The following is a 27,588-nucleotide window of genomic DNA, read 5'->3' as shown; positions in this document are numbered from 1 at the left end:
GCGAGTGCCAGCTCTGCTGTAAGAACAGGTTGGGCTTCTGGGAGATACATGAAATTAAAGGAGATTGTGTCTCCCAGAAGCTGATAACTGAGTGCACAGTGTGTAAACACAAACACTGGGAGACGATAAAGCACTCACAAATAACTCTGCAGGTTGAGACTGGCGGAAATGAAGCTCAGAGGGGAGTTATTTAAAATACCAGCCAGGTCCATGTGGCCTCCCAGCAGAGCTGTACATGGAGAAAATTGCTGGACAGAAGCAAATGGAAAGGGCAGGGAGCTGGAGCCACATTCCTGGTGTGGAGGAGATGGCAGCTTGGGGAATATCTGGGAGGAGAAGGTGCAGGGAGCTGTTGGCTTTGATGCCAAGTTAGTTTGGCATGGGGACACAGGAGGAAAATGGGATGCCTGTCATTCTGGGCTGCCAGGCAGTGACGCTTCCATGGACTCCCAGCAGGGTTGAGTTTCCTTGGGATAGCAGGGCTGTGAACTCCCAGTGGCCAGRGAAAGTCACACAAATAGTGCAGAAAATCCCTTGGGAAGATCCTGGAAGYGTAAGAGRTGAGAGGAGGGCTCAGCAGCACTTCCCAGCCATGTCCAGGTTGGGGATCCCCCTGTTCTCCCCAGCTGGGGATGGGTGCTGGGRGCTCYRRGTGYCCYTGGCTGGGCCRTGAGCTGGGAYGAGYTCAGGGTTAGGGTTAGGTTTAGGGTTAGGATTAGGATTAGGCACASAGCCMGGAGYGGRGTGTACACACCTGTCCCCRTGTCCCTCACTGCACGKGCTCCAGAAGCAGCAGGACACAAARGGGGAAGGTGGGAAGCCTTCCTGRGCCTGATGTTCTGCAGGAARCAGGGAATGGGTTGTTACTGTCACAGGCTTTGGGCTGAGCCTGGAGGAATGCCAAGTAACYACTTGSAGTTYCAATTTATCTTTAGTTCATCTAAGGATTTGCACTCTCTCAGTTGTGGAACTTGGTGGTTTAAAGCATCACATGCATGGGCCCATTATCTAGTGTTTTCTGGTGTGGAAGAGGAGAAGTAATTGGTATTTGCTTCTATGATTATTTCTGTGACATACAGAGTTGTCCTGTTTTTCCACCAGCCTTAGGGGCTGTTGCTTCATGCTTGGGTAAAGCTGTTTACTTAAAAAAAAAATCCAGCATCTTCCCTAAGTCCCCCTATCCCCCAAACCACACTCGGCAGTGTGCTGGTCAAGACATAATCCTGTTCCTTTCCCTGTAGGTGACGACTTCATCAGGAAGTAAGTGCTTCTCGTGTCGTTCGGCAGCAGAGCGAGATAAATGGATGGAGAACCTGCGGCGTGCCGTGCACCCCAACAAGGTAGTGGCTGTGAGRAATTGCCTCTGTTCTAGTTCAGTTCCTCGTTATTACATTTTATAGCCCAGTGCATGGGAGCAGCAGGGGATGTATTGTCATTGGAGTGAGGAAGTGGAACTCCGGGTCAGCCCTTTTCCATATTGCTTTCTTCCACAATTATATTTACAGACAAGCACCAATTATTCCTTCCCCTCTTTTCTCAGCACATGCTGCTTCAGCTCTTGCTAAGAATTGATCAAACCTGAAGAATCTTCAGTGTTGCTGTTACTGATGGTACTTGCCACTTCTGTAGGACTTTCACCTCCCAAAAGCCRTGGGACAGATGTCAGGTCACTGCCAGCAAAGTCACAAGACTGAATAGTCTGAAGGGTTCACGTGTCAGCTGCTGACACAGAATCTGCTTTAGGGATGGAGGAGCTCAGATGTCCTTTTTCCAGAGGCGACAGTGGAATGTCGGATTTCTCTTCTCCAGCCAGTTGAGGTGCAAAGTCATCTCCTGGGATTTACAGGAACAAATCCTTCTCTTCACTAGAACGCAGGGACACCCAATATGCATTTTTATGGCCCACTAAGTACATCCTAAAATAAAATGTACAGCTGCTTCTCCTTCTCTGTGCTGAAGTTGGCTGCAAAGGTTGTCAGGGTTAATGCAGGGTTCCACAGCTGATGAGCTCAACCAAGTCTTTTTCTGCTGGTCAGAGAAGACACAAATGATGGGATCCTGTGAACTCCTCCTGGCTGTGCACACATATTCAGTCCAGGCCTGGTGGGCTCTAAAGGGGCCCTCAGTCTCAGATTTTGTTGTTCCCAGCACAGCACAAAAAGTCAGGACGAATGATTTCCTTCAATGTCAGAGCATGGGCCGTGGAGGGGAGAGAGCTTCTGCTTCTGGCAGCGTGTTCCTCTGTGCACTTCAGTGGCTCTGGTGCTTTCCAAGGGCTCTTCCTGGTAATCCTGACCTAAGCTGTGTTAGGTTTGTGTGGTCACACTTAGCATGAGAGCCCCTGGAATGTGAATTGGGGCTGGGCATGTTGCTGTGGCTTCAAGGTGCAGTGTTGAGTGGAAATGCATTTGGAATTGTTTCCATCATCTCAAAGCCTGCAGTAACTCATGGCTGGTTTTCCATCTTTGTTTGAGTTCATAGACAATAAACTCTCAGTATCTGACTTGATATTTCTGTCAGGAATTCAGTGTTCTTGTGTAGTTCCTGTTTGCACTTCCTGAACCTACAGTACCCCATTGTGAACTTCCAGCAGCAAAGCTCCTGCTCCTGGGCTGAGCAGAGTGAGCTGTGGCTGCTGTTTCAGTCAGGGGGTTTCTAAACAAAAYAATTTCTCAGAAYCCCAGCAGCAGTTCAGCTGCCAGTWCTTTATCCTTGGAGTCACTCCTGCAGCAAATACCCCTGGATGTTCTTCCAGGATGAGGTCAGCATCATGAGGGAGCTCTGAAAGATCCACAATATTCCTGGCTCTGTTATTGTTTAAAAGATATCCAAGGCAGATTTCTGTCTCTGAATTGTCACAATTCTCCTGTGGGATTCTCTCTCCTGTGATTCCTCTCAGTGTTTAACTTGGGTTCTCTGGACTCCTGCCCTAAAATACGGTGACATTTTACAAACAGTTTTTTCCCTGCCAGAGGTGGTGGCATTCCCACGTGGATGAGGTGATCCCTGGGTGTGTGTTCAGATCCCTTTATGTTTCTGTGTTACAGTAAATATAATGAACTCTGCAATAAAGCAGCTCTCCTGGAAAAGGAGGAGGCTGTGAGAGACCTGTAMCAGCTTCTGCTTTGCAGAAACCATTCAGGACCARTGAGGTGCTTTTGGARGCCTCTTGGCAGGGAATGGGAAATKGTACATTGATGATTTGGAGGGGTTTTATCTCCCTTGTTCCTTATATTAATTGGCACCAACAGACATGGGGAGCACGATGATATTTAGGAAAATTAACATAAGTAGTGTTATTATGCAAATTCTTGAGAGCCAGTATTTTCTTAAAATAAAGTGTAATTAAGCCTCCGCTCATTAAGCACATCCGAAATAATTAATTCATATCTCCAGTTTTGTTGTGCTTGGCTTTGTGGGGATTTTTTATTGACCTTTTATTCTTTGCATCTTTTTTCAGGACAACAGCAGAAGGGTAGAGAATATGTTAAAGTTATGGATTATTGAAGCCAAGGAYCTGCCAGCTAAGAAAAAGTACTTGTGTGAATTATGCCTGGATGATGTTCTTTATGCACGAACTACCTGTAAATTGAAAACTGATAATGTCTTTTGGGGGGAGCACTTTGAATTTAATAACCTCCCATCGCTCAAAAACATTACTGTGCACTTATACAAAGAGACTGACAAGAAGAAGAAGAAGGACAAGACCAACTTCATTGGGCAGGTGAACATCCCCGTGAGCTCGGTGACGGGCCGGCAGTTTGTGGAGAAATGGTACCCRGTGGTGAGCCCCAACCCTGGCAAGGGCAAATCCCCAGGACCCATGATCCGCATCAAATCCCGCTACCAGAGCATGAGCATCCTTCCCATGGAGATGTACAAGGAGTTTGCTGAGTACATCACCAACAATTACATGGTGCTGTGCTCGGTGCTGGAGCCCTCGCTGAGCGTGAAGAACAAGGAGGAGATGGCGTCRGCGCTGGTGCACATCCTGCAGAGCACGGGCAAGGCCAAGGTAGGACCCTCTGCCACCCCTGCTGTCCCACAGGCACTGTCAGGAACACACTCTGCTGTTGGGTTGGGGAAACTCTGCCTCAGTTGGGCTTCAGGCCATCCTTCGTATGCTCTGTTCTTCTTTTAATTGCAAACAAGTTGGTAGYACACACGGCACGAGTTGCTTAATTAGCAGAGAGGTTGGTGGGACCACAAGGCACCAACTGAGTCACTTTTCTCCTTCTGGAGGCTSGGGGGCCAGGCTCTTTCTGTGTAAACAGGCACAGTTGTGAAAGTAAGCAAGAAGGCAGATTTCCAGGATGGAATGTAAGCAGTGCTGGCCTGAGCTGGGCAGCCCATGTGTGCTGGGTGTTCCTGGGGAACCCGGCAGGTTCCGTGCTCTGCTCCCTCTGCGCTGAGCRCCCTGCACGGTGAGAGCAAGCAGACTCTCCAGAATTCAGAGCAAAGTGCCTGCAGGCAGGCGTGTCTCTGGATTAGGTCTTGGTCTTCACAGTCTGTGCTGCTGCTTCTGGAAGGGCCCAGGAGTGCTCTCATGGCATTGCTCCTTGGGGGTTGATGCCACTGATTTGCACATGGTGGAAATTCAGCCTTTGTGGACCTTCCTGGTTGGGAATGCCCCACCAGGGCTGGGGAAGGAGCAGACCAGGAGGAGGCAGAGAGTGGGATCACTCCTGGTTGTGATCCGTGAGGGAGTGGGCAGGGTGGGCAGAGCTGGTGTGCCCTTCCTTGCTGAAGGGCACGGAGTGACCCCCATTGCAGAGCATCCTCTGTCCCTGATGGTCTGGCACAGCCAGGGTGGGCAGTGCCCATGTTGGGGCTGCAGGAGTTAAAGCATGGCTGGTTTTCTCTGTTACCATCTCCCTGAACTCTGCTGGGRAGAAGGGAAGGGCAASATGTCCAAAGCTTTTGCWGGGCTGAGGAGACACGAGCTCCTCACCTGAGGGGGAATCACAAGGCTCTGCTTCCTCAGCWGCTGCTGCTGCTGCCGGGCCCGTGGCCGGGCTCGTGGATTAGGTTTAGTTACCATCTGTCGGACAGAGAAGTGGCTTGGCCTCCTGATCTAGTTCAGGGCAGGCAAAGCTCGCTGAGAGGATTGGGAGCCGGGGGCCTGATGCTGCAGCAGCAGAGAAAATAGCTCCAATAAAGCCCTCCTTATCCCRGTGCCAGGGAAGGACCCTGGGCCTGGCTGGAGGAACGCTGGGTTCCACAAGGAGATGTGCWCCGTGTCTCTCCTCCCTCCTTGTGCCAGGGCTCCAGAGCTGTCAGCACGTGGTTCCTGGGCACCAGCAGCCCTAATGCCAGGGCTTTGTGGGGGTAACGTTGCCATGAAGGACCCTGTCCGTGGCTTACACAGTGCTGGTGCAAAAGGCTTCAAGTGTGATCCCATTTGTAATCACCAGGGATCATGTGTGGGCATGGCTGAGAGCGATTGTCGCTGCTCCAGCCTTTTTCCTGTGCCTCTCAGTACTGGAGAGGCTCCAGAGAGAGYAAGTGTGTTTCCAGACATGTGTCTGCATCAGTGCTTGAGATCCCAGAGGCTCTACACAGGGGACACGGMAAACAGTAAACAGRCTTGATGACTTTTCCCCTAAAATGGAGCTTCTGCTTTCCCTGCCTGTCATCTGCCATCAGCATTAGTGCAGGGATTGGGGAGCTGTCAGAGCAGCTGGAGCATGGGAACCAGGTGCTGCATCCTGGGCTGGACAGGCAAGGAAAGGGAGAAGCAGCAGGAATGGAAAAAGTCATGAATGAGAGAGGAAAGCACCCCTCAGCCCTGCCTGGGGGACACATCCGTGCCCCTCAGGAGAGCTCCCCGTGGCTGTCCCAGCACCCTGACCCTGAGTGTGGGGACAGCAGGGCATGGACCCTCCTTCTGCAGGCCCTCCCKGGTTAGAGGTGGGTTCCTCATCCTTGTGCATCAGCAGGAGCCTTCCCGTGAACCTTTCAGAGCCCCCCTGCCCTGCAGGCGTGGCCATCGCAGCCACTGATTGATTTTGYCTCTAAATCTGGTTTTGTGGCTCTTGGCTGCTGTAGCTGAGCTGGAGCAGTAATTAYGGTTGGACTGCAGGACAAGTGTCCAGTAGATTATCTTCGGAGACTTGTTAGCAGCTAATTGCTGTTGTGCTGTTTTGGGCCCTGTTTTCCTGCAGCGATTTGCTGTAAATACCGAGTAATCCCTTAATGAGGCCGGGATCGAGTCCGTGTGTCTGCCCAGAGCTGCGGGACAGGAGAGACACCACAGGAGAGGGGTGACRGTGCCACGTGCCAGACACAGCCAGGTCCCTGCCACCAGTGTCCCTGTGCAGCCCCACAGACATCCCAGAYGGAGCTGTCCCCTGGCAGCCAGCKGTGGTTACCTGGAGCTGCTGGAACMCAGAGTCCAGCCTGGCTGCAGGTGGAAGGAGTTGAGAGCCATAGCTGAATGGTTTTCCTAAATCTCTGCTTCTTCCTGGGTTGCGTAGCTGTGTAACAATGGAATGAAAGGTGGAAAGCAGAATGAGAGCAGAGAGTCCCCTCTGGAGTCAAAGTCCMTGCTTCCCTTGATCTCTGTGTGGGAAAGGGAAGAACTTCATCCCTGCAGCGCTGGGTTGGTGTGCACGGGGCACGCCTGGAAAGCCCTGAGCAGCTGCCAAGGCAGTGGGTGGAGAGGAGGGGAAAAGGTTTTGATAAGGTTCTGAGTGCAGGCAGGGAGGGAGGGAGCTGCCCCAGCCTGCTGGAAAATCTGACAGACATCCAGTGCTCCATCAGCTCTCGGCACACATGGGTGTTCCCTGGCTCTTTTTATGGCAGGAAAGGCTGACAGAGGTGAACCAGAGGTGTGGGCTCTCAGTTCAGCCCTGCACTTRTTACCTGCTTGCACCTTGCACTGAGTGCAGTGGTGGGGTGTTCCCTGTAAGGATGTGGAGATGCCTGACTATTTTCATGTGTTTTGCAACCCACAGACGAAAGACCCAAAGCCATAAAGCAGTCCTGCTGCCAGGGTTGGTGTTACCAGGACTGCTCAGTCCTGCCTTTCCGGGCTTGGTGTGGCCCTGTGATGTGGTTGTGGATAGGTGGCTGCATCCTTCCCGATGACCTTTTGATGCTTCCAGAATATTTCCCGTGCTTAGAGTTGTTTCAAGGCTGTCTTRGAGCTCCTGGAGCTCAGTTCATGACTATAAATATATGAAAAACCTCTTTTGTCCAGAGAGCCGGTAGATCAAACCCAGCATTAGACAAAGCTSTAACTAACTGGCTGCTCTCTGGAAATAAATATTTATGGTGTTGGGAATGGAGTGAGGAATAAACATTTGTCCCTGTTTGTTTGTGCTGCAGGGATGTGCCTCAGCTGAGCAGATGGAGCTGCTCCCCCCGTGTGGAGCTGCAGGAACCCCACGTTCCAGGTGCTGGGTCAGGGCTCTGGGACTGCAGACTCCAYACAGGGATTTTGAAAAGTGGCTGCTTGGCTCAGGCAGTGGTCACTCAGTGTGTACTCACTGAGTATTGTATCCCTCAGCTTTTCTMATTTCCCTGAGCAAGGTGATGGACACAGATTCCTGTGAGTTAACCCTCTCATTGCCCCTTCACCACCTTTTCCCAGGGAGAATTAGAAAAGGCCAAAAGTGCCAAGGATGAGTTCCAGGCTTCAAAAGATGGGACATCACTGTATTTYCTGGCAGAGAAGTGTCTGGAGCAGATCCTCAGAGGAACTGTGTGATGGAAGGGTTGAGGATTTGGGGCTGGGGTCCTTGGTTTCACTCTGCCTGTCCAGGGCCTGGTTGTTGCCCCTCTGCCACTCTCCTTTCCCTACTCCACATTTCTCTCCCCTGTGGGTGTGTCCCAACCCTCCTCCACCTGAAACCCACAGCCCCACCAACCACTGGTATTGTTCACCTTTGCATAAAGCCCAGCTGGACTCTGATCTCGTCTTTGAAATAAGCAATAATCTTATTACCTTTATCAATTCAATCCTCTTAAGGTTAAGTCAATCCTATTAATCAGGCTTGTGATTTGGAGAACCTTATTATTTCAAAGTCAATCTGCCCATCAGTCAGTTACGATATGGGAACGATCAGCTCCATCCTGGAGGGTGCATGACGGGCATGGGGAATGTGGGGCTGTGGCTCTCAGCTCCCTGGCACACCCCGTGCCCCAGCTCTGGGCACATCCTGGAGAGGCTGGGCTGGGAGCACCATCCTGCAGAATCCTTCCTGGGTTTGGATGTGTCCTGCAAGACTGGTGTTGCTTTTGGCTCCTTTGGAAGCGCTCCTGCTCCCACCACAGCCCCTCCAGGGCTGCCTTGGTCCTTCTGCCTGCCAGCTCAGGAGCTGGAGGGCTGGCACTGCCCATGACCCACCCCTGGCACAGGGACTGGCACTTGGAACCCCYCAGCACTGGGGCTGCCAGCTCCTGCCTGCATTTCTGGAGCACCAGAGGAGCTGCCTTGGAATAGCACAGGCTGCTTTATGTGCAAAGTACTGGAGAYCAGTGCAGCCTTATGCTGTCATGCTCTGAATTTATTTATTTATGAATGGCTCTTCTTTATCAGCATATGTGCAGCGGCTGGGGYTGCACAGGTTCAGATCTGACCAGTCTGAAGCAAAAAGCCTTAAAATAAACATGGGAAGAAGCCTGAAGAWGACTGCCACAGCCCTTAATTTTGACTGTAGACCTCTTCCTTCCCCTCTCAACTCCGATGTAATGAAATAAAGCATCTTATTTTCTTCCATTGCCAGGGGCCCTAACTGAAAACAACCCCCTGCTGATCTCTGCTGCTCAGAAACAGGGAGTTTTATTGGCTTTAGTTATTGCATTTTATTCAGGACCTTGTATGTGGGTGAGTGAGGCCCCCGGAGGGATTCCACAAGTATTTGCATTCCGTTTGTGTCTTCAGATTGCTGGCTGCTGCAGTACTTAAGGCACAGATGGCAAAGTGTGATCCAGAGCCGATGTGGCTTTTCTGTGTGCAGGGAAGGGGAGGAGTGATGGGCTGGCCATGGGCTGGACACCAATCCAGGATGTCCTGGGAGCCTTTCCTATGGCACCCAGAGCACTCACTGCAGCAGAACTCACCCAAGGACATTGSCTGGGGGAATTGTGACCCTGAGACATCCCAGGGCAGGGAGAATGCTGTCCTGTGGATGCTGTGGGGTGTCCTGGCTCTCCCATCTTTCCCTTCCCAGATTGTGCCATGTTATTCCCAGGCTGTGCCATAATGGAGCTTTCTGGGACTTGTGCAGATTTCCTTTCCACTTTGGAGACGAGGGATACTTCTCCCAGCTGTTGAGCTGCAGATGCTCCAYAGGGAATAACAAATGCAGCAGAGATTTCCAGGGGATCTTTTCTGGCTTTGTGTTGAGTCCTGCTRTGGAATTTTGCCTATTTTTAAATTCTRGTGAATTCTGTGGATCAGTTCAAASCATCCAAATTCACATTTTCTCTGGCTTTCACTTGGCCCTGGGTTTCCAGGACTCAGCACCCATTCCTGAGCTGACAAGAGAAAGGAAAGCAAACATTTGGCTGAGRAACACTGTAAAACTCGGTGTTCCTGAGATAATTAGTATGTTGGGAAAGTGACAGGAAAGAGAATCAAGCAAAGCCAAGGTCAGTGGCTGCTAATTAAGAATCAGCACCTTGTGTCAGCCTGAGTGGTGGCTTGGAATTGAAACATACCCTGGGAGAGCCCCGGGAAAATAAAGGTGATAGAGTTACCCAGATAGCAGCTAACGGGATTTGAGCAGGGTTTAAAGTTTCATTCCAGCTTGGCTGATAAAAAGGGCAAAATGAGAGAAAATAGCAGAGGGAGGCGCGTGCTTTGCTTCCAGGAGGGATTTTTGCCTCTGCAGCTGCCGGAGTGTTGCAGACGTAGCAGGATCTGAGGAAGAGCATCTTCTGGCTAAAAAAATAATGGAAGTGACTGGTTTTTCTTAGCCCAGAGCTCCTCCTCTGGCTTTTTGGAGGGTCTTGGGGGAAGGTCAGGGCAGTGTTTTGGTCCCAGTCACAGGAAGGTGGGAAGGGGAGCAGTGGATCCCCTGGCACCCCTCCTCCTGTGCTCTCACACAGGGTTGTACCTGCCTGCTCCAGATTTGCCTTTGCCTGGGACAGCAGCACAGTGATGGAGGGGCTGTRGATTAAATTACTTGGGTCTCTCGGGTTCAGGGAAAGCTGTTGGTTGAACCTTGATTAAACTTTCAATGCAGAGAAGTCCACATGAAAAATGAAACGCAGCAAGTTGCCTCTGGTGCAAAGCAACTGGCAGGGAGAGGGATCTGATGTCAGTGCCAGTGTGGGCTGGAGCAGGCTGGACCATGGCAGCTCTGGGAGCTCTTGGGGGCATCAGGGACAGGACCTGGGGCACTGTGCCAGCCTGGGCTGCTCCTGCTGCCCCTGCCAGGAACAGACTGGGACCCTCAGGGGAAATGAAGAATTTCTTACTAGAAGGTTGTTACTGAGCAGGTTATTTTGTTTTAATGGAAAGGAGCTTAAAGAGGTGCCCTTGGCTGGGAATGCCTGTGTCAACTGCATGGGAGGCAATCAGAGGGTTAATGTGGATGATCTGCGGAGTGCCAGTGGGCTCTTTTGTCCTCCACTGTCACTCAGGTGAGTGGTGAGAGCACCTGGCATCGAGGAGCTGGGCAGAGCTGCTGTGTCCATGAGCAGTGCAGAGAACATGTATCAGCATTAGCAGCAGCCTGGCATTGCTCCTGCATCAGCCCAGGCTCAGCATCAGCCCAGGCTCAGCACCAGCAGCGTGCACAGGAGCTCCTGACCCTCTGTTCAGTGAATGCTGTGGCTGGAGCAGACCTGGAATTCGCCCTAAAAATGCTGGTTTTTGTCTGGAATTCACAATTGAGTCCAGACTGGTGCAGGGGCAGCTGTCAAGGGCTGCTCTGGCTCACCCCTTCCATCCTCTGCAGCACAAGGGATTATCACATCCCATGGATTTGGTTGTGTGCACATCAAACCAAAAATGTGCCCAAAATGGGCACTGTGGCAGTGCTGTTTATCTCCATGAATAGGAGGAAATGGGAAATTTGAGCATCTCAGTGCATATCAGAGGCTCGATTTCTCAGCCATTAACTGYGGGCACAGCTCATGACATCGGAGCATGGCCCTGGTTTGCAGCCAGTGCAGTTGGACACCAACCACAAGCCCTGTTTAACAGGGGAGAAAAGGTTTCACCCACAAARTGTGAGGCTGACACGAGACCAGCCAAAAGCAGCACTGATGGGGAGGCAGATGTGGGTCTGGGGTGAGGCATTGTTGGGGGGCAGAAGTTGAGGCTGCTCTGCAGAACCAGTGCCAGTGCATGGTCACCCACCATGGGCTTTGCTTTCCAGGATTTCTTGACTGACCTGATGATGTCTGAAGTTGATCGCTGTGGTGAGAATGAGCATCTCATTTTCAGGGAGAACACACTGGCCACCAAAGCAATCGAAGAATACCTGAAGCTGGTGGGGCAGAAATACTTACAAGATGCCTTAGGTATGTACAGAGCATTGGCAGGTCTCACCCAGAGAGGTTCTCAAGCTGCATGCTGAGGATGTCACCTGAGCCCTGCTGGGGATGTCACCTGAGCCCTGCTGGGGATGTCACCTGAGCCCTGCTGGGGATGTCACCTGAGCCCTGCTGGGGATGTCACCTGAGCCCTGCTGGCCATCAGAGGCCCCAGCCTTTCCTGCTGGAGGGTTTCCCTGGCAGCAGTGGCCACAGTGGGCAGCTCCTGCTGCCAGGTGAAGGTGACCRCAGAGCTGGCACCTGAATCTGTTCRGAGGAGATAACCAGTGGATGTTTGAAGGCATTTTGCTGCCTGCCAGGGTTTCTGTCTCAGCACTGTCACGGGCTGGTTGAAGCTCCCCTTGCACCCCCACCAGAGACACTGCCCCTTCCCCCAGCACTCCCCAGTCAGATGTGATCTCCCGAGTCRCAGTGATGCGCTGCCTCCCGGATCATCCAGCACTGGCAACCCTCCTGGTGGTTTTTTTTCCGAAGTGCTGGCTCTGTTTATGGCTCCAGAAATATTTCTCTTGATGATAATGAAAATAATTAGAAGCTTCTGCTTCTGGGCAGGTCAGGAAGGAATTGCTGCATTCAGGGAGCACAGCATGAGGATGARGAGCGGCTGCCTTGGAAGCTCTGTGAGCTTCCATTGGATCCACATCCCAGGGCAGGATGAACAGAGTTTCTATTGAGGTGTTAATTTTTTGCTATGTTGGATTTGTGTAATTTTAGCAAGGAGCASAGAAGCATAAATACTTTATTAAGAGAATAATAATAATGATGAAAACCTTGAGGAAAGGGAAATAATTGAGCAAATTCAGGCAGAGAGCCTACAAAAATAGCAAAAGGAATATTATTTATTTCTACCTTGTAATGCTTTCTGGTTGAAGGCAAGTCTGTAAGTAGATTACTCATAAAAATTCTCAAAAACCAGGAGATTAATGATATTAGAGAATTTTGAAATATTCCCTTTTGGGGGCTCAATGCCAGGCCTGTTCCATCTCRTGCAGGAGGAGCCTGGGGTTCCTGCTCACTGTTGGGGTGCTGGTTCTCAGTGACCTTTTCCCAGTGAGATGAATCACCTGCATGTCACAGGGTGCCCTAGGGCAGTGTGGCACTGTCCTTGGAACCATGGAGCAGGTGATGGGGCCAGGTAAGCACAGCAGGCATCACCTGCAGGCAAACAGCATGGCTCCAGAGCTCCCTGGCAGAGCTGAAAATACACTGGAGAGGCTCTCCAGTATGTAATTAAAATTTGTTTTGGCAATAGGGAAGGAATGCAGATTGAAGTGGAGAAAAAACAGGATGGGAAAATCCAAAGCAGTCAGGACTTAGGAGCAAACCAACTGGAATTAGAAAACCAAAGCAAACCTTTCTCCCAGAACATCACCCAAGCTAAATGCTGCCTCTTAATCCCTGTTATCCTGTCCCCTGATCTCCTCAGTCACTGCTGGGATGAAGGATTGACCCCTCCACCCTGAGTGCCTGCGTACCCCAGGGTGAGAGGTGACACCAGAGCAGAAGCTGGTGGAGCAGCCCAACGTGAGCCTCTGCAAGGGTGAGGAGCACAGGAAAACTCAGGGAAATATTTTAATTTAGTTTTGTGTGATGTTCAGCTCAAAATAAACCAAGTAAATTGTTTCTTTCCTTTAATTACCTCTTTCTTGTGTGAATCACAGTGGTTTGTCAGTGCTRGGGCTCAGGCTGCAGTAGCAGGCCATGCCACTGGTAATTACAGAGCTTGGCAGCATCCTTCCTCCTGGATCAGCCCSAGGGAGCGTCTCTGGAGCTGGTGCAAGGGCGTCAGTGCATCCTGATGCAATATCCCAGAGCTGCAGGGACAGCTCTGCCAGCTGGGAATGGGGATGGAATGTGCAGGGGTTGTGCTGAGCTCCCGAAGCACTGCTGARCCCTCCTGGGGCACTGGGGTTTAGGAACAGAGCTGCTTGAAGCTGCACCCCTCATGTCTCCAAACCCATCACTGGTTCTGTTTTACAGGAGAGTTTATCAAGGCATTGTACGAATCAGATGAAAATTGTGAGGTGGATCCCAGCAAGTGTTCATCTTCGGACCTCCCCGAACATCAGGGCAACCTGAAGATGTGCTGTGAGCTGGCCTTCTGCAAGATCATCAACTCCTACTGGTGGGTATCTGAGGGTGGCACCCCCTCCTCACAGAGTGCTGGGACCTGTCCTGTAGCTCTGCTGGTGGCAGTTTGGCACAGCTTTGGAGGGGGARCTGCCAGAGTTTGGAGTATCCACTCTGGGATGTGACACCCTCTGGGATTCTGTGTCACCCTTGTTTTCAGAGGTGCTGAAGGGTCACTGGGGCACAGGGACAGGGCAGTGGAATCAAGGATTCCAAGTGTGACTAATTCAGAGAGGTACTTGATGCTAGATATGTATGAAATTCTGGAGTAAAGGGCAGAGGTGCATGTCCTGGATCTTCACCCATGGAACACGTCAGTCTGGATGGGACTGATGGATCTGCACCTCCAAGAGCATCCAGMAGAGCTCGGAAATCCTGCAGCAGCCAGGGGCTGTGGCACCTGTGAGSAGCTGCCCCAGCACAGGCAGCTTTTGTTTGGGCAGATGTTGTCTGSTGCTGGAGCTGGGAGGAGGATGCTGTTCTCCCTGCTTGGCTCAGCATCCCACATTCCTGTGGATTAACCCCTCTGTCTCCCAGCCCTGGGCGGTGCTGGGTGATGGGAGCCCTTTGCCTTCTTGGCCCAAGGCCTGGTGTGCAGCTGGAGGCATTTCCCCGTTGTTTGTTCTCAGGGTAAAGATTCTTGCAGCTGGTTGGGACAGGCCTGAATATCCCAAATGGGCTGGTGTGAGGCAGTGGATGCTGCTGGGGAGGTGGGTATTGGGCACAGGGCTGGGAGCCAGGGGTCCCTGTGTCTGTGACAGCTGCTGCCTGCAGAGGTGACCTCAAAGGGGAAGAAGATGAACCTGGGACTCTCTTTACTTGGAGAAATTAATATATTTTTTTTCTGCTTTTTGCTATAATACCTGGAGCCTTTGGCCCTGACCATGAAAGGAGCATTTTTGTCTCACTGCTACATTTCCAGCCTTTCTGCTTAAAATCTGAGTTTAGTAGCAACAGTATTGTTGCAAAGCATCAATTGGGGATAATACTGGAGGAAGGAAGTCTTTGATAATGAGGATTTCTCGTTTTCTCTCCCAGCTGTTGTTAATAAGAAAACTTATTATAAATAATCTCCCAAGATACTGAGTGTGCCCTCGTGGAAACTAGGAAGGGAATTGCTTTTTGTGATCCTGCTCAGGGAGAGAATGAGGAGCAAGAGGCTCACTCTGGCTTCCGTTACCTACCAGAGGTACTCAGGGCARGTTCTTCACAGGTATCCTGTTCCTTATCCTGGGCCAATTAACAGCTCTGACTCAGGACTGGTGTTCACCTGCTCTCCCAGGAGGRATTCACCACTTTTAGTCACCAGTGGGTTTTAATGGTTTGAATTAATGTCTTCCTAAAAATACACAAAGCAGCACTAAAAGGTCACACTAAAAATAGGCTTSAAAAGTGACCCAGGGAAAGTCAGGAATGCACAGGAAGTTTGTTCCTCTCATCCTRCTTTTCCAAGGAAGGCTGGAGCAGCTGAGCTGCTGCTCTGAGTGGTTCCCCCTCAGTCCTTTTTRCTCAGCGGTTCTTGGGGATTAATTGGGCTGATGAGTGTTGGGATTGGCCAAGGTATCCCAACAGCCAGCGATSCTGCTTTAAATAGAGCACTGGAGTGTGTGTGCTCATCTGTGGAGAGAGTCAGCGAGAGGAAAGAGGTTCACAATAACCGAAAATTGTTATAATTATGACATAATTTGGACATCTGGAAAGTTTCAGAGTAAGCAGAATTTCAGCATGTGGAAGCTCGTTACTGGGAAGTTGCGTAATGAATTATGGGCCCGTTTGTCACATAAAGCCAACGATCCGAATTCCATCCGCTGTGACACAATTAAACTTCCACGGGCTCCAGCCTGTGACAGGAAYGTGTGGGTGCTGCATTTCAGGGGTTTGCTCTCCACTCACTGCACAACCTGTCCTGATCATTCAAGCCTCAAATTGCTTAAAGGATTCTCCTGTTTCTGCGCAARTACCATGAAGTGAAAGGGTTTTGTCCAATTGTGTGGATCAAAYCAAAGAGAGAGGAGAATTTATCCAGCCCAAGACGTTGGCTAATGTTACTTGTAAAGCTCAGGGTAAAAGCTCATGAGGGTCAAAGTGTGAAGGCAGCACAGAGCAGAAGCTGAACAGGACAGCAGCATTTTCCAGGCACACTGTGTCAGAAGGTCAGAGGGGTTAAAATGGAGCCTGACCCCCCTCACCTGCTGTTGTACCCCTGCTGTTGGGGAACAGCTCTGGGTGTGACACAAGGATGGTGGTTCCTGCCAGGGCAGTGGGATCTGTGTGCCAGGGACACCGGGACCAGTGRCAGCCCAGTGCCAGCCTGCCCCCGGGTGGGAGTATCCGGCTGAACAAATAACACATGCTGGGAACAGGATAAGGTGGGAGCAGGGAGCTGGGGAGGACTGAGCAGGAACAGGCAGCAGTTCTCCAGCGATAAGGGCTGCTGCAGCCAGTGTCTGCTGGCCCCTGGGGGATTCTGGCATCCGGGAAAGGCAGGCTGAGGTCTGTGCAGCTACAAGGCTGGAGTAACTCCGGTGGGGCTCTGTGTTTGTACAAGGCATGGTGGGATTTGATCCAGCTGCTTGAACAGGAGTGTTACAGTTTGCACAGCCCCCCCTCCAAGCTCCAGCTGTGCCAGAGTTTCCAGTGCTGCTGGTGATTCTTGAGGAGATTCTGTCCTTGCTGGCTGAGCTTTCTCCAGCTCAGAGCATCTCATGGCAGCCACRGAGTCCTGATGAGCTGCTGTGCACAATTTGTTTCATATCACTGTTTTCCCAGTTTTTCGGGGCCTTGGCATCCAGGACAAGGTCTAAYAGAAGCTGCTTCTCTTACAACTTTACAGAGCAGCTTTGCTTTTTCCCCGTATGGTTTGAGCCTCTGACAGTCCAACTCTGACAGACACTGCCTGTCCCTTTCTCATTTCAGTGTCTTCCCAAGAGAGCTCAAGGAAGTTTTTGCCTCATGGAGACAGGARTGCAGCAACCGGGGCCGCCCCGACATCAGCGAGCGGCTGATCAGCGCGTCGCTGTTCCTGCGGTTCCTGTGCCCGGCCATCATGTCCCCGTCACTCTTCAGCCTGCTCCAGGAGTACCCGGACGACCGCACCGCACGYACTTTGACCCTCATCGCCAAGGTCACCCAGAACCTTGCCAACTTTGCCAAGTAAGCCAGGCTGCGGGCAGGGCTGGGGAGGGGATGGAGCCTCTGGGTGTGTGGGCAGAGTCACGGCAGAGTCCCACACTGGCCACTCCTTTCCTTGCTGGAAAGAGCCTGTTTGCTTTCTGTTGGCTTTTCCCCCACATCTCTCTGGGACTCGTTCCCTCACTTGCAGGTCAGGGAGATCACTCAAGTTTCCAAAACAGGATGTGTTTTGTGAGCAGGGAAACAGGCTGTTTTGACCACGTGGATGAACAGCGGGGTGGCAGTGGGGACTTTGTCCCGTGATGTCCTGTGGGTGTAGGACCARAACCCAAGCAGCAGCAGTGATGTGCTCGGCTCAGGAACTGTTCCATCCCTCCTTTGAGCTCTGTGACMTTTCCTGCTATTAAAATGCAGCTGACTGAACTGGGAAGGCCTGAGAACGGGGACACCATCAATTTCTAACTAAGCCCATTGGTTTGATGGAAACAAAGCGAGAGATTTCTGAAAATCTTTCCACTGACTGTAGCTMTGAGCTACTTATCCTGAGCTCTGATAACAAAATGATGAGCTTTCTGAAACATGAATGGACAGTTTCTATCTAAAGCTTCTTAGATTTGGAAACTGGCTTAGTGCTCACACTCACAGTAAGGAACACACAGATGCACCCATGGATGCCGGCAGGAGATGTACAAGTGTGTTACACTAGATGACAGAAATTCTCTGTATTCCTGACCAATCCCTAACTAAAGGGTTTTCAGATTTCCAGCACTTTGCAGGAAAGACTCTTTAACTAAGCTGACATGAGTCAAGCTGAAGTGATCAAACCGAGCTGTCCTATGGATGGCACCGGGCCGAGCCTGTCCCATGGAACCACAGGGGCTGGCACAGCACCAGCCACTGCCAGGACAGTCCAGCCATGAGGCCCTCCTCGTTGTGCTCTAAATCAGACAAAAGACTGAGGGTGAAATGCTTGGAGGGCTGAAGAAGGTGGGAGGAAGCCTGAGGGAATGTGGGGCTGGCCCAGCTGCAGGGATGGCTCTCCAGGGTGATCCCAGAGCAGTGCCAGCACTGCTGGAGTGCAGGATTCCTGCCCCCGTCTATCACTGGGCTCCAGTCAGTTGAGGGTGATTGCTGTGACATCTTGATTTCCAGTGACAGGTCCTGTTTCTGGAGGCTGTGCCCTGACCCAGCAGTGAGACACTGTACCAAGAATTCCTTTGTTTCCCCAGCTTTCACCTTTGKTCTGCTGTGCAGATCCCACACTGACGAGAGTTTAGCTGGATGAGACTGGGGTTAATTTTGGTTCCATGGTCAGGGAAGTGCCCCAGGTGCCTGCTCCCTGCCCAGCAATCCCAACGATTTGGAAGGGTTGAGATGCCAGAGGAAGGTTCTTAGCTGTATTGTACCTGTCTTTTCCGTGAATTGCACTTTTCTTCCCTGGGTTCAGCTGAAATCTGTGTTGCTCCCTTAACAGGTTTGGCAGCAAAGAGGAATACATGTCCTTTATGAATCAGTTCCTGGAACATGAATGGACTAACATGCAGAGATTTCTCCTGGAGATCTCCAATCCTGAAACCATCTCAAACACAGCTGGCTTCGAGGGCTACATCGACCTGGGCCGGGAACTGTCCACATTGCACTCCCTTCTCTGGGAAGTCATTTCCCAACTGGATCAGGTATCCAGGGGATGGCAGGGGCAGCTTTTGGGGTGGGAAGTGATGGAGAAAATGTTGTTCCTGTGATTGCCTGAAGAGACTGTCCAGCAGTTGGCAAAGCCCACGGTTCTCTAGCAAAAAGCACAAGATGTTGGTGGTAATTCTGCTCTCTTTTCTGCCCAGAGCACTGCCACCAAGCTGGGCCCTCTGCCCCGGATCCTGCGGGAYGTCAACGCTGCTCTCAGTAACCCGGCCTGTGTGCAGGTGTCGCTCACGGCTGACCACGCCGCCTCCACGCCCAGTGCTGGCAACAGCATCTCCGCRGGGCTGCAGAAAATGGTCATAGAGAATGACTTATCTGGGTAAGAGACCAGCGGGGCCCGGCCACACACCAGGGACACACGGAATATTGACACAGGGACAGGCGGGACAGGGATCMCTGACCAGGCTTTGCCATGGCAGAGCTGGTGCTGGATGGAGCTCAGCTCTGACTCCAGAGAGAGCAGTGGGTGGTGGTGTCAGTCTGTGGTTCCATTCTGGGCCCTGTGAGAGCCCAAACTGGCCATCTGGGAAATCAGGAACCTGGTGGTTCCAGTCTCAGCTGTTGAGATGTGGCTGCAGAAGCAAAGTGTTCATCCTTTGAGGGCTTGAGGGTGTGTTTGTGCTGATCTCGAGGTGATGGATGTTATTGTTAAGGGCTATGAGACATGTACAGGATTGGCCTCACCATCTTTGTAAGATACAGGGTGTGTGCTGAATTCACCGAGATCCAAACCTGGATAGTTCTGGAACAGTTGCCAAACTGTAGAGGCCTCACAGTGAATTCCAGTCTACTCTGTCCAGTTTTTATAAAACTGGGAGTTTTTAATGCTGTGCWGTGATTCACAGTCACCTACATACCTTTTGGTCTGAGTAAATAAGGAGCTTCATTCATGGGGATGATGATGAGACTTTTGCAGACCTCTGTTTCTGTYTGTGGAAAACAAAATGGAGCCCACACAAATGGAAAGACAGTGCTAGTAAAATAGTTTGTCAGTGGAAACTGCATAATATTTAATAGTTTAATTAGGAATGAAAGGCACCAATGGCACTGGACTTGCTCTAATCAGAGCTTTCATCTCTAATGCCTCCCAGCATGAGGTGCAATTATTTAAATCCAATGCTATGGAGGATCTTTGACAATATGATTCCCCCCAAATACTTGCTTACAATGCACCATCTTTGATCAGCAGAATATTCACATTAAGCTACTGCAAAGCTCTCCTCTCCTATCCCTAAGAAATCAATATTGCATGAATGTGCATTGCAGCAGGAGTGGAGGGATAACCTTCAGCTGCCAGGCTTTAGCTCTGCTGTGTGAGGGCTCACTGACCCTGATGCAGCTCTGGCCCCCAGAGTGTTCTGTGCTGTCCARATCCTGGCCGGTGTGCCTGCAGCAGCTCGCTGCCCAGGTACAGAGCAGGGGACATGGGACTGGCATGGATACAGCCTTTGGGAGCAGGAAGGGTGACACACACTGACCCCACGAGTGTGTCCTTGAGCCTCCTGCCAGTGCAGTGACTGCCCTCACTCACCTGCCCTCACCTGCCCGTTCCCAGGCCAGCCCAGAGCTCCCCTGCTCCTCACACAGTCCCCAGCTGGGCCAGCCCTGTCCCTGCTCCTGCTGGGGCTGGCTCCTGTCCCTGTCCCCATCCCACACCGCTGCGCCACCCTGATTTCTGAGTGATTTCGTTTTCCTGCTCTGGTGCAGCATTCACAACTCTTCTTTTTTTTTTGTTTTCCTCTCCTCTTCCTTACGCACTGACTTCCCCGCAGTCTGATAGATTTCACACGGTTACCATCTCCAACCCCTGAAAACAAGGACTTGTTTTTTGTCACAAGGTCTTCTGGGGCCCAGCCCTCGCCTGCCCGAAGCTCCAGTTACTCAGAGGCCAATGAGCCCGACGTGCAGATGTCTAATGGCAGCAAGAGTTTGTCCATGGTGGACTTGCAGGACAATCGGCTCTTGGACAGCGGGGCCAGCGTGCCCGGCACGGCCGACTCGCTCAATGACAGTCAGTCGTCCCTGGGGCAGTTGCAGGGCGTATGGACCACACGGACTCAGCAGAACAGCGTGACGGGCATGGCCACGGTGCGCCGGGTGGGCCAGACCCCCACCACGCCGAGCGGCGAGAGCGCGCCGGGCCGGCCGCAGCTGCTGGCGCCCCTGTCCTTCCAGAACCCCGTGTACCAGATGGCGGCCGGGCTGCCSCTGTCCCCCCGCGGCCTGGGCGACTCCGGCTCCGAGTGCCACAGCTCGCTCAGCTCCCACAGCAACAGCGAGGAGCTGACGGCCAACAAGCACGGCTTTGCCGGCCCCGCCGCCGGGGAGGATTTCTCGCGCCGGCCGGGAGAGCTGGCCCGGCGGCAGCTGTCGCTGACCGAGAAGGGCGGGCAGCCCACGATGCCGCGGCAGAACAGCGCGGGGCCGCAGCGGCGCATCGACCAGCCGCCCCCGCCGCCCCCGCCCGTCAGCCGCGGCCGCACCCCACCATCCCTGCTGAACACCGTGCAGTACCAGCGACCCTCCAGCGGCAGCATCATGTCCTCGTCTCCCGACTGGCCCGGCAGCGGGGCGCGGCTCCGGCAGCAGTCCTCCTCCTCCAAGGGTGACAGCCCCGAGATGAAGCAGCGCACGATGCACAAACAGGTGAGTTCAGGCTGTCCAGGCCCTGGGGCTGAAGGGGCCAGGTGGGGTCAGCCCATGGAGATTGCTGCTATGGGAGGGGATATGGCTCTGGACTGCCACATCAGTGTCAAACCCACGGTGGCATCACATGTGGGATTTCCGTGGCTGTAGCACCCTGAGACAGGGCCCTCAAGAACAGGAACACAGAGCAGTGTCCACTCTTGGTGCTCCTCCGTCACGTGGCACACTGGAGCGTGACGGCGGTAGGTGGCAGAGGCTCGAGGGCAATGGCASCCATGCCACTGTCCTGCACTACCATCTTGTCACTGCTTTGCCTCTCCATGCCCAGGCTCTCATCCCATGCCATAGTCAACCCCGCGCCATCTCCCAGGCTTGGAACAGGCCCTGATCTGCTGTAACTGAGAGCCTTCGTGCTGCTGCTCCCGTCCCYGCGGGGCCATGGGGCTCCTGGACATTGCCTTTTGCTCTGTGAGACCCTCCCATAGGAGCATCTGGGAGATGAGAGCGAGGAGGAAGGAGCTGACAGTGACATTGTCGCTGTGCAGTGATCCCAGGCCCAGCCCACATGCTGGGCTGTGCTGAATTCCATTCTGCTGCCCGTGGGGGTACGATGGAAGGCAGTAGGTCACAGGCCCAGSGCCCYCCCGTTGTCCTGGCATGGACAAATSGTTTTTATAGYGCTCATTTATTCACTCTACATTTCAAAACCAGCCTACAGAACATTATCACAGGAGGGCCTGTCACCTAAAAGAAGAGTTGTAAAAGAAAAGCAACTGCAGAGACTGGACAACCATCAAAAGTCCACTGCACCCAGAGCCTGAGTTAGCTCAGGCCCTTCTTCACCACTCAGCATTGCTGTGTCTGCCTCTCCTGCGCAGGGCGGCTGTGGAGCCTGGTCAGTGCTGCCCACAGTTCCTGCTCCCATCYGGGGCTGGTCCGTGATTCCAGTATCGATCCATAAGCACTGGCATTAGCACCGTGCAGCAGCCTTTGTGTAACACAATCAATACTCGTTAGGAACAGCTCTACAAGCATCAGAGGCCTGGTTGTAGCAGGGCTTCTTCCAGAAAGACAAGGATTCTCCAGGTGGCCTTTGGAAAGCCCTGGCCAGGTTGTCTTTGTAGAAGATTCCTCCACCCACCCCTGGGGTCCTCTTGAAGTTTTTCTTCAGACCTGACATCTCAGAATGCCTCTCCCACCCTTACTCTGCATGTTTTATTTGCGTGTTGGCAGCGTGAGGATTTGTAGCAAGCGATGTTCATGAGCCAAGTCTGATGCTTTGGATTCTGAAGGTGGAAGATGGCATGGGAAAGCCCAAGAGCCCAGTGAGGAAATTTAACCACCCCCACTCCTTCTGACACAGAACCTTTTCTTCTGCTGCCTGACAGTAACTGGGTTTCTCTATCCAGAGGCTGGAATGAAGGAGAAACTCTCTGACTTTTCTGATTTGTTAACTTAAATTCCCAAGTTGTTAACWTGAATGACCAAGTCATCCAGATCCCATGTGTTCATCTGGCTGTTTACTGCACTTTATAACAAGGCAGGATGGAGGGGAAATAGCTGAAGAGTGACCGCCTCAACTTTGTTATGTGGTTGGAAAATATTTAGGCAATGCCACTGGCAGTCCAGGCCAGGACTGAAAGGCAGCAGACGTGACTGCAGCTCACTGACCATGGAACATCACTGCTACTAAGTGATACTGAGCTTTCAGACCTCTTCAGTATCCTTAGTATAGCCTCAGCTAAAAGAAACCTTCCTTCTCCAAGAAGGCACTTGCATGATCATAAGGAGCGTTTCCATTTTCAGATCTTGTTTTATGGAATCTTCACAGGAAGCCAAGGTGGCTCATAACAATGCGGAGAGTGGAGAGAACTCTGCGGATGGAGTGAATAAACCACGTCCAGCCACTCCACTCACCTGCAACTCGGCACCTTCACAGGTCATGTCCTCGTGAGGTGACAGGATCTGCTCAGACCCCAGGGCCTGGACTTGGAGCAGAACCTCACTGCTTGAACCAAAATAATGTCCAGCTGCAGAACAGTTGTTCCTACTCCAGCCCCAGCTGTAGARCTGGTAGTTCAGCTTGCCTCTTTGCTGTCTGAGCAGCCTGGGAGAGGGTCTGCTTGGAAGGAAACTCTCCAGCTTCATGACCATTTGTGTTACAGGTTTTTCTTTTGTCATGGTTGTATCATTGTTTCATTGTAGGCCCCTTCTCCTGTGAACCCCAATGCCCTGGACCGCACTGCTGCTTGGCTTTTGAATATGAACATGCAGTTTTTAGAAGATGAAAGCATTGACCCAGATTCCAAGCACAGGGATAAGCTCAGGAATAAGGACGAGCTCAGCCAAGCAGAAAAGGTAAAACCTGATTGGATTGAAACAAGTTTCTGAATAGAGAGAGGATTTCCTTGAATGTCGTTCCCTGAGCACCTCGGGGAGAAGGTGGGCTGTGTGCAGGTCCCTGCCTCCAAGTGAGGGTGCCAGGTTGGTCCCTGTCCTACTCAGCATCACAGGGAACTTGTGGGGAAGGTTTGGGAGGTTTTCACACACTCAGTGGCTGGAATCACTTACTGATGAAAGCAAGTAAGCAACACAGGAGCCAGGAATCAAGTGCTGACCTGAAACAGTCAGCCAGTGCCTCTTACTGTCCCCATTCCAACTCCTCCAGCTCTGTGGAAGAAACCATAAAAAGGGCATTAAGGACACCTGCAACAGAGATGGAGTMAGGCACAGGCAGCCTCGTACCTCACAAGAGGGACATGGAGCAGGAAGCAGCTTCCATGTCAAAAGGCTGTTCCCAGACCTAAAAWATAAGTCCAAATTTTGGTTTCAGAGACAGCACTGGTGCCTGGGGTGACTTTGTGGTACTTCAATGAGCTTATGGCTGTGTCACACCTCTCAGGGCCTGGCCATTCAGGGGTCTGCCAGGAAACTACGTCCAGAGAATTTAATCTCAGCCCCTGGTCCCACAGAGGCCCTGTGCCTCTGAAGCAGAGGGGTGCTACTCCCCTCCTTCGGGGCAAGTTAGGGGTGGGAGAAGATGGGAAGAGACAATGTAGGCCTAGCTAGGGTGCCAAATAAGGATAAAAATGAGGATCCAGAAGTCAGAAGGTGGTAAAATCCCAACTCTTGCTTCTGCAAGGCTCTTTCCCAGCAGCCTGGCTCTGCCAGGATTTTGGCACTTGAGGACCGATAGCATTTGGGATGTTTCCTCAATGTGTTTGTCTTCTGTCACACCAGCACTGTAGACATGACCCTTCCCAAGCCCCCATCCTGTTTTCCCCAGCACAGACATGTTTCTGGTTTTGATCCAATAGCCTTCCTGTGCTCATTCCTGCTGTGCTGTGTCACTTGGGGACTGTCACCTCTTAAATCCAAGGGAAATGCCAAGTYGTAGGACTTAGGAGGTACAAGGCAGCAGCTCCCAGCTGCCCCAGGAAGATCAGGGCAGTTCTGTGGGTTCAGCCCATCCTTACTGAGCGCAGGGCAGGCAGTGGTGGGGTTACAAACTCCGATGGCACTGCCACATTCCAGTCGCTGCCCCAAGCCCAGCGGGAGCCCCGGCCCAGGCTGTGTCATTGCCATGCAGCATCTTTCCTTACTGTGCTGTCCCATCAGTCACTGACATTTGAGATCACCATTAGCATAACCTCTCTCCCCATTACTGTRAGACCTGAATGGTAACTGAGAATGAGACAAGTGTTCTAGAGACAGGAGCGACTTCTTCGGGCTCTGAGGCCTCTCCTGCTCTCCTCTGAGCTCACTTATGCTGCTCCTGTTTTAAGGCTAGGGTAGGTATTTAATCTTGCCTGTTGAAGCTATTCCTGCTGTCTGACTTTCGTGCTTCTGTGCAGCTGTACGGGCGCTTTGCTCCATGCGCAAACYGTGTCATTCCTGTGCTGCAGTAAGAGCTTTGCTAAAGGAAAACCACCTCGTTGCAGTACTTTGACAGTTCAGGAAGACTGTCAGCTTCCTAAGTTTTCARTCCTTGGGAGTTGTAGTTATTTTCTGTGTGAGTGGAGTGCTGGCCTGGCTGCCCTCCCCACTCCCTAGAGCTGGTCTGGGTGTCACACGAACTCTCGGGCCTGGGACATGATCCAGCCCATCACTGCAGTGCTTACCCAGGTGAGATGGGCCAAGTCAAGACACAACAGAGTGCACTTCTCTCAGTTTATTAATACCTCTTGYAGCTTTAACAGCCTTCATTACTCARATGGGAGCYTTTTTCCCATATCTGACTCTTTAAAAAAGCAGCTTGTCACATTATCTGCTGCATGTTAATTACTTTAAAGTTATTTCAGTTGAGATGCTTTTTTAAAAGACTAYGTCTAAATATAATTTTTTTAAATTAGTTTTCTTGTGCACTTTCACTGGATTTTCCTTTAGCAAAGCAACTTTACTGAATGCTCTGCTGCTGCAATAGCTGAACCCAGTTTTACCAAGTTCAAAAGCTCTTAATTTTTAAACTGCTTTATGTGATTCTGCTGCTGATTTATAGCTTCACCCAAACGAACAGTACAACTGTGGGATCTTGGCTTCATGCAGCAGCTCTTCTTGGATTGAACCCTGGTTTGAGATCTGAGTTAAATGCTGGGCCCCAAAAGCAGGAGTGCTCTGTGCCCTGCTCAGTCAGCACGATGCCCTTGGCTCGATGAAGGTTGGTGAGAACAGCAGTGTCGTGCATTTGTCACTGCAGCTCATGCTCAGTGTCCAGCCTGCCCAAAGCCCCCATGTGTTTGCTGCAGACTGAAGAGCTCCTGCGTGAACCCCAAATCCCACAGCTGCAGCCTCTCCTGCCTGTGCGAGCCCCGCGCTGTCAGTGTGAGAAGCTGCCCGCCGCCTTTGCCATTGGCCCGCTCTAACCTGCATTTCCCCTGTGAAATGCCAGACTCTGCTAACAGCCCACTCTCTGCACCTGCCAGCGACCTGCCCGCCCCGCGGACCCGGCATCGCTCCTGGCGCCGCGGAGAAGACGGAAGAGGAGGTGTCGGCGAGCGGGGTTGTCTGATACGGGTTTGCAGCTATAGTCTGATACAAGGAGAGGGATGTGAGCGGGTTTGGGGGAARCCCTGGCAGGGGTAAACCCTACAAGGTAACATGCCACGTATGTTTTCTCCTCCTGTGTCTGTCCCTGCACGCTCAGTACCAGCAGGACCTGGTGGTGCTGCAGGACAAGCTCCGCATCTCCAACAAGAAGCTGGAGGAATATGAGACTCGCTTCAAATGCCAGGAGGAGACCACACAGAAGCTGGTGCTGGAGTACCAGGCCAGGCTGGAGGAGAGTGAGGAGCGGCTCCGGAGACAGCAGGAGGATAAGGAGATCCAGATGAAGGGCATCATCAGCAGGTACAGGGAGATGGGAGTGCTAGAGATGGCAGAAAGGCAGGGCAGGGCAGCCTGGCTGGCATTAGAGCTCACCCCTTCTCAGGATAATCAGGGTTCTTCAGCGGTGCAGGCAGGTTTCACATGCGGGTTTTCTCCTCAGTGTTACCTGGGACAGAGAAAACCCCAACATTTTCCTGATGCACAAGGGCAAGACTTCACAAAGTCAAAGCTCAGAGGCTCTGGCAGGCTCGTTCTGTTCTTGTAAAGGATCTCATCACCATCCCACTTGTAACTCTAAATCCCTTTCTCCCGCCCAGTGGGATGTGGTGTTTACGTTTGTTCAGGACTGTTCCAGTGCAGCTGGTTTCACCTTTACTAGAGCCAAGCCCACTTAGTGCTTTCAGTAAGCCCTCACCACTGGGTCAGCCTTCACTGAGCTGTGTCACTTAAGCTTTGGGGGACTCTGTTAGACAGAGCTCCAGGGAAAAGTAAGAACCAAGAAAAAAGTTGGGTTTGTGGGTAAGAGGAGGTAGAGTGTGATACCAAATATCAGGGCTTAGCASAGCCCAGCCAATGTAATTTTTTCTTGTGTGCTCGGCTCCCAGACTGATGTCAGTTGAGGAGGAGTTAAAGAAGGACCACGCTGAAATGCAGGCTGCTGTGGATTCCAAGCAGAAGATTATCGATGCRCAGGTGAGTCCCCTATGTCAAGGGCTGCTGCAGTTTTTAGGGTGGATTTGCGAACACAGTTCACCCCTGCAGCAGTGCCAGCCCAGGGTGAGTCAACACCGAGCTGCAGGTAGGAGACAGGGTGGCTGCAGCAGGACACAGTGACTGTCACAACTGTCTGCAGCTTGGAGCAGGGCAGGAGGCACAGAGCTACTGTTCTCTTTTRGTCACCTCAGGCTGTACGTGCAKTGCACGTGGTCATACACAGACCTTYAGARTTACACACAAGCAACTGTTGTGCCCACGAGCTGGTTCTGTTCCTCTGCTTGTGGCAGTCACAGGAAGATGACACTTGTTCAGTGTCACAGAAATAGGAGTGGTACAATCAGGCTGCAACATGGAAGCTCTTGCTCCCATCCTTACAATGCTGTAATCGGTGAGRATTGCCATCAAAGACAGCCTGGGAGGCTACAAGTC

The 27,588-nt window shown here is 52.0% G+C and overlaps 1 protein-coding gene across 7 annotated transcripts in view; it reads left to right on the top strand.

Annotated features, from left to right (window-relative positions):
• Positions 1-27,588, top strand: part of DAB2IP (DAB2 interacting protein) — a 124,118-nt gene that overhangs the window by 90,827 nt on the left and 5,703 nt on the right. For 6 of the 7 annotated variants that reach the window (XM_057372950.1, XM_057372957.1, XM_057372952.1 and 3 more), the window contains 11 exons: positions 1,242-1,340; positions 3,461-4,015; positions 11,334-11,478; positions 13,492-13,636; positions 16,558-16,794; positions 18,248-18,449; positions 18,612-18,790; positions 20,244-21,117; positions 23,323-23,475; positions 26,261-26,463; positions 27,048-27,135. In XM_057372950.1, the coding sequence (XP_057228933.1) occupies positions 1,242-1,340; positions 3,461-4,015; positions 11,334-11,478; positions 13,492-13,636; positions 16,558-16,794; positions 18,248-18,449; positions 18,612-18,790; positions 20,244-21,117; positions 23,323-23,475; positions 26,261-26,463; positions 27,048-27,135 (2,880 nt within the window). The remainder of the gene's footprint in view (positions 1-1,241; positions 1,341-3,460; positions 4,016-11,333; positions 11,479-13,491; positions 13,637-16,557; positions 16,795-18,247; positions 18,450-18,611; positions 18,791-20,243; positions 21,118-23,322; positions 23,476-26,260; positions 26,464-27,047; positions 27,136-27,588) is intronic. The other variant, XM_057372951.1, reaches the window with a different exon arrangement.

The sequence above is a fragment of the Malurus melanocephalus genome, unplaced genomic scaffold, assembly GCF_030028575.1.
Source record: "Malurus melanocephalus ecotype Western Australia unplaced genomic scaffold, MMel_1.1 scaffold_181, whole genome shotgun sequence".
NCBI classification, from domain to species: domain Eukaryota; kingdom Metazoa; phylum Chordata; class Aves; order Passeriformes; family Maluridae; genus Malurus; species Malurus melanocephalus.
Note: the sequence above shows the minus strand (reverse complement) of the source record. Positions and strands in the feature narration are given on the sequence as shown.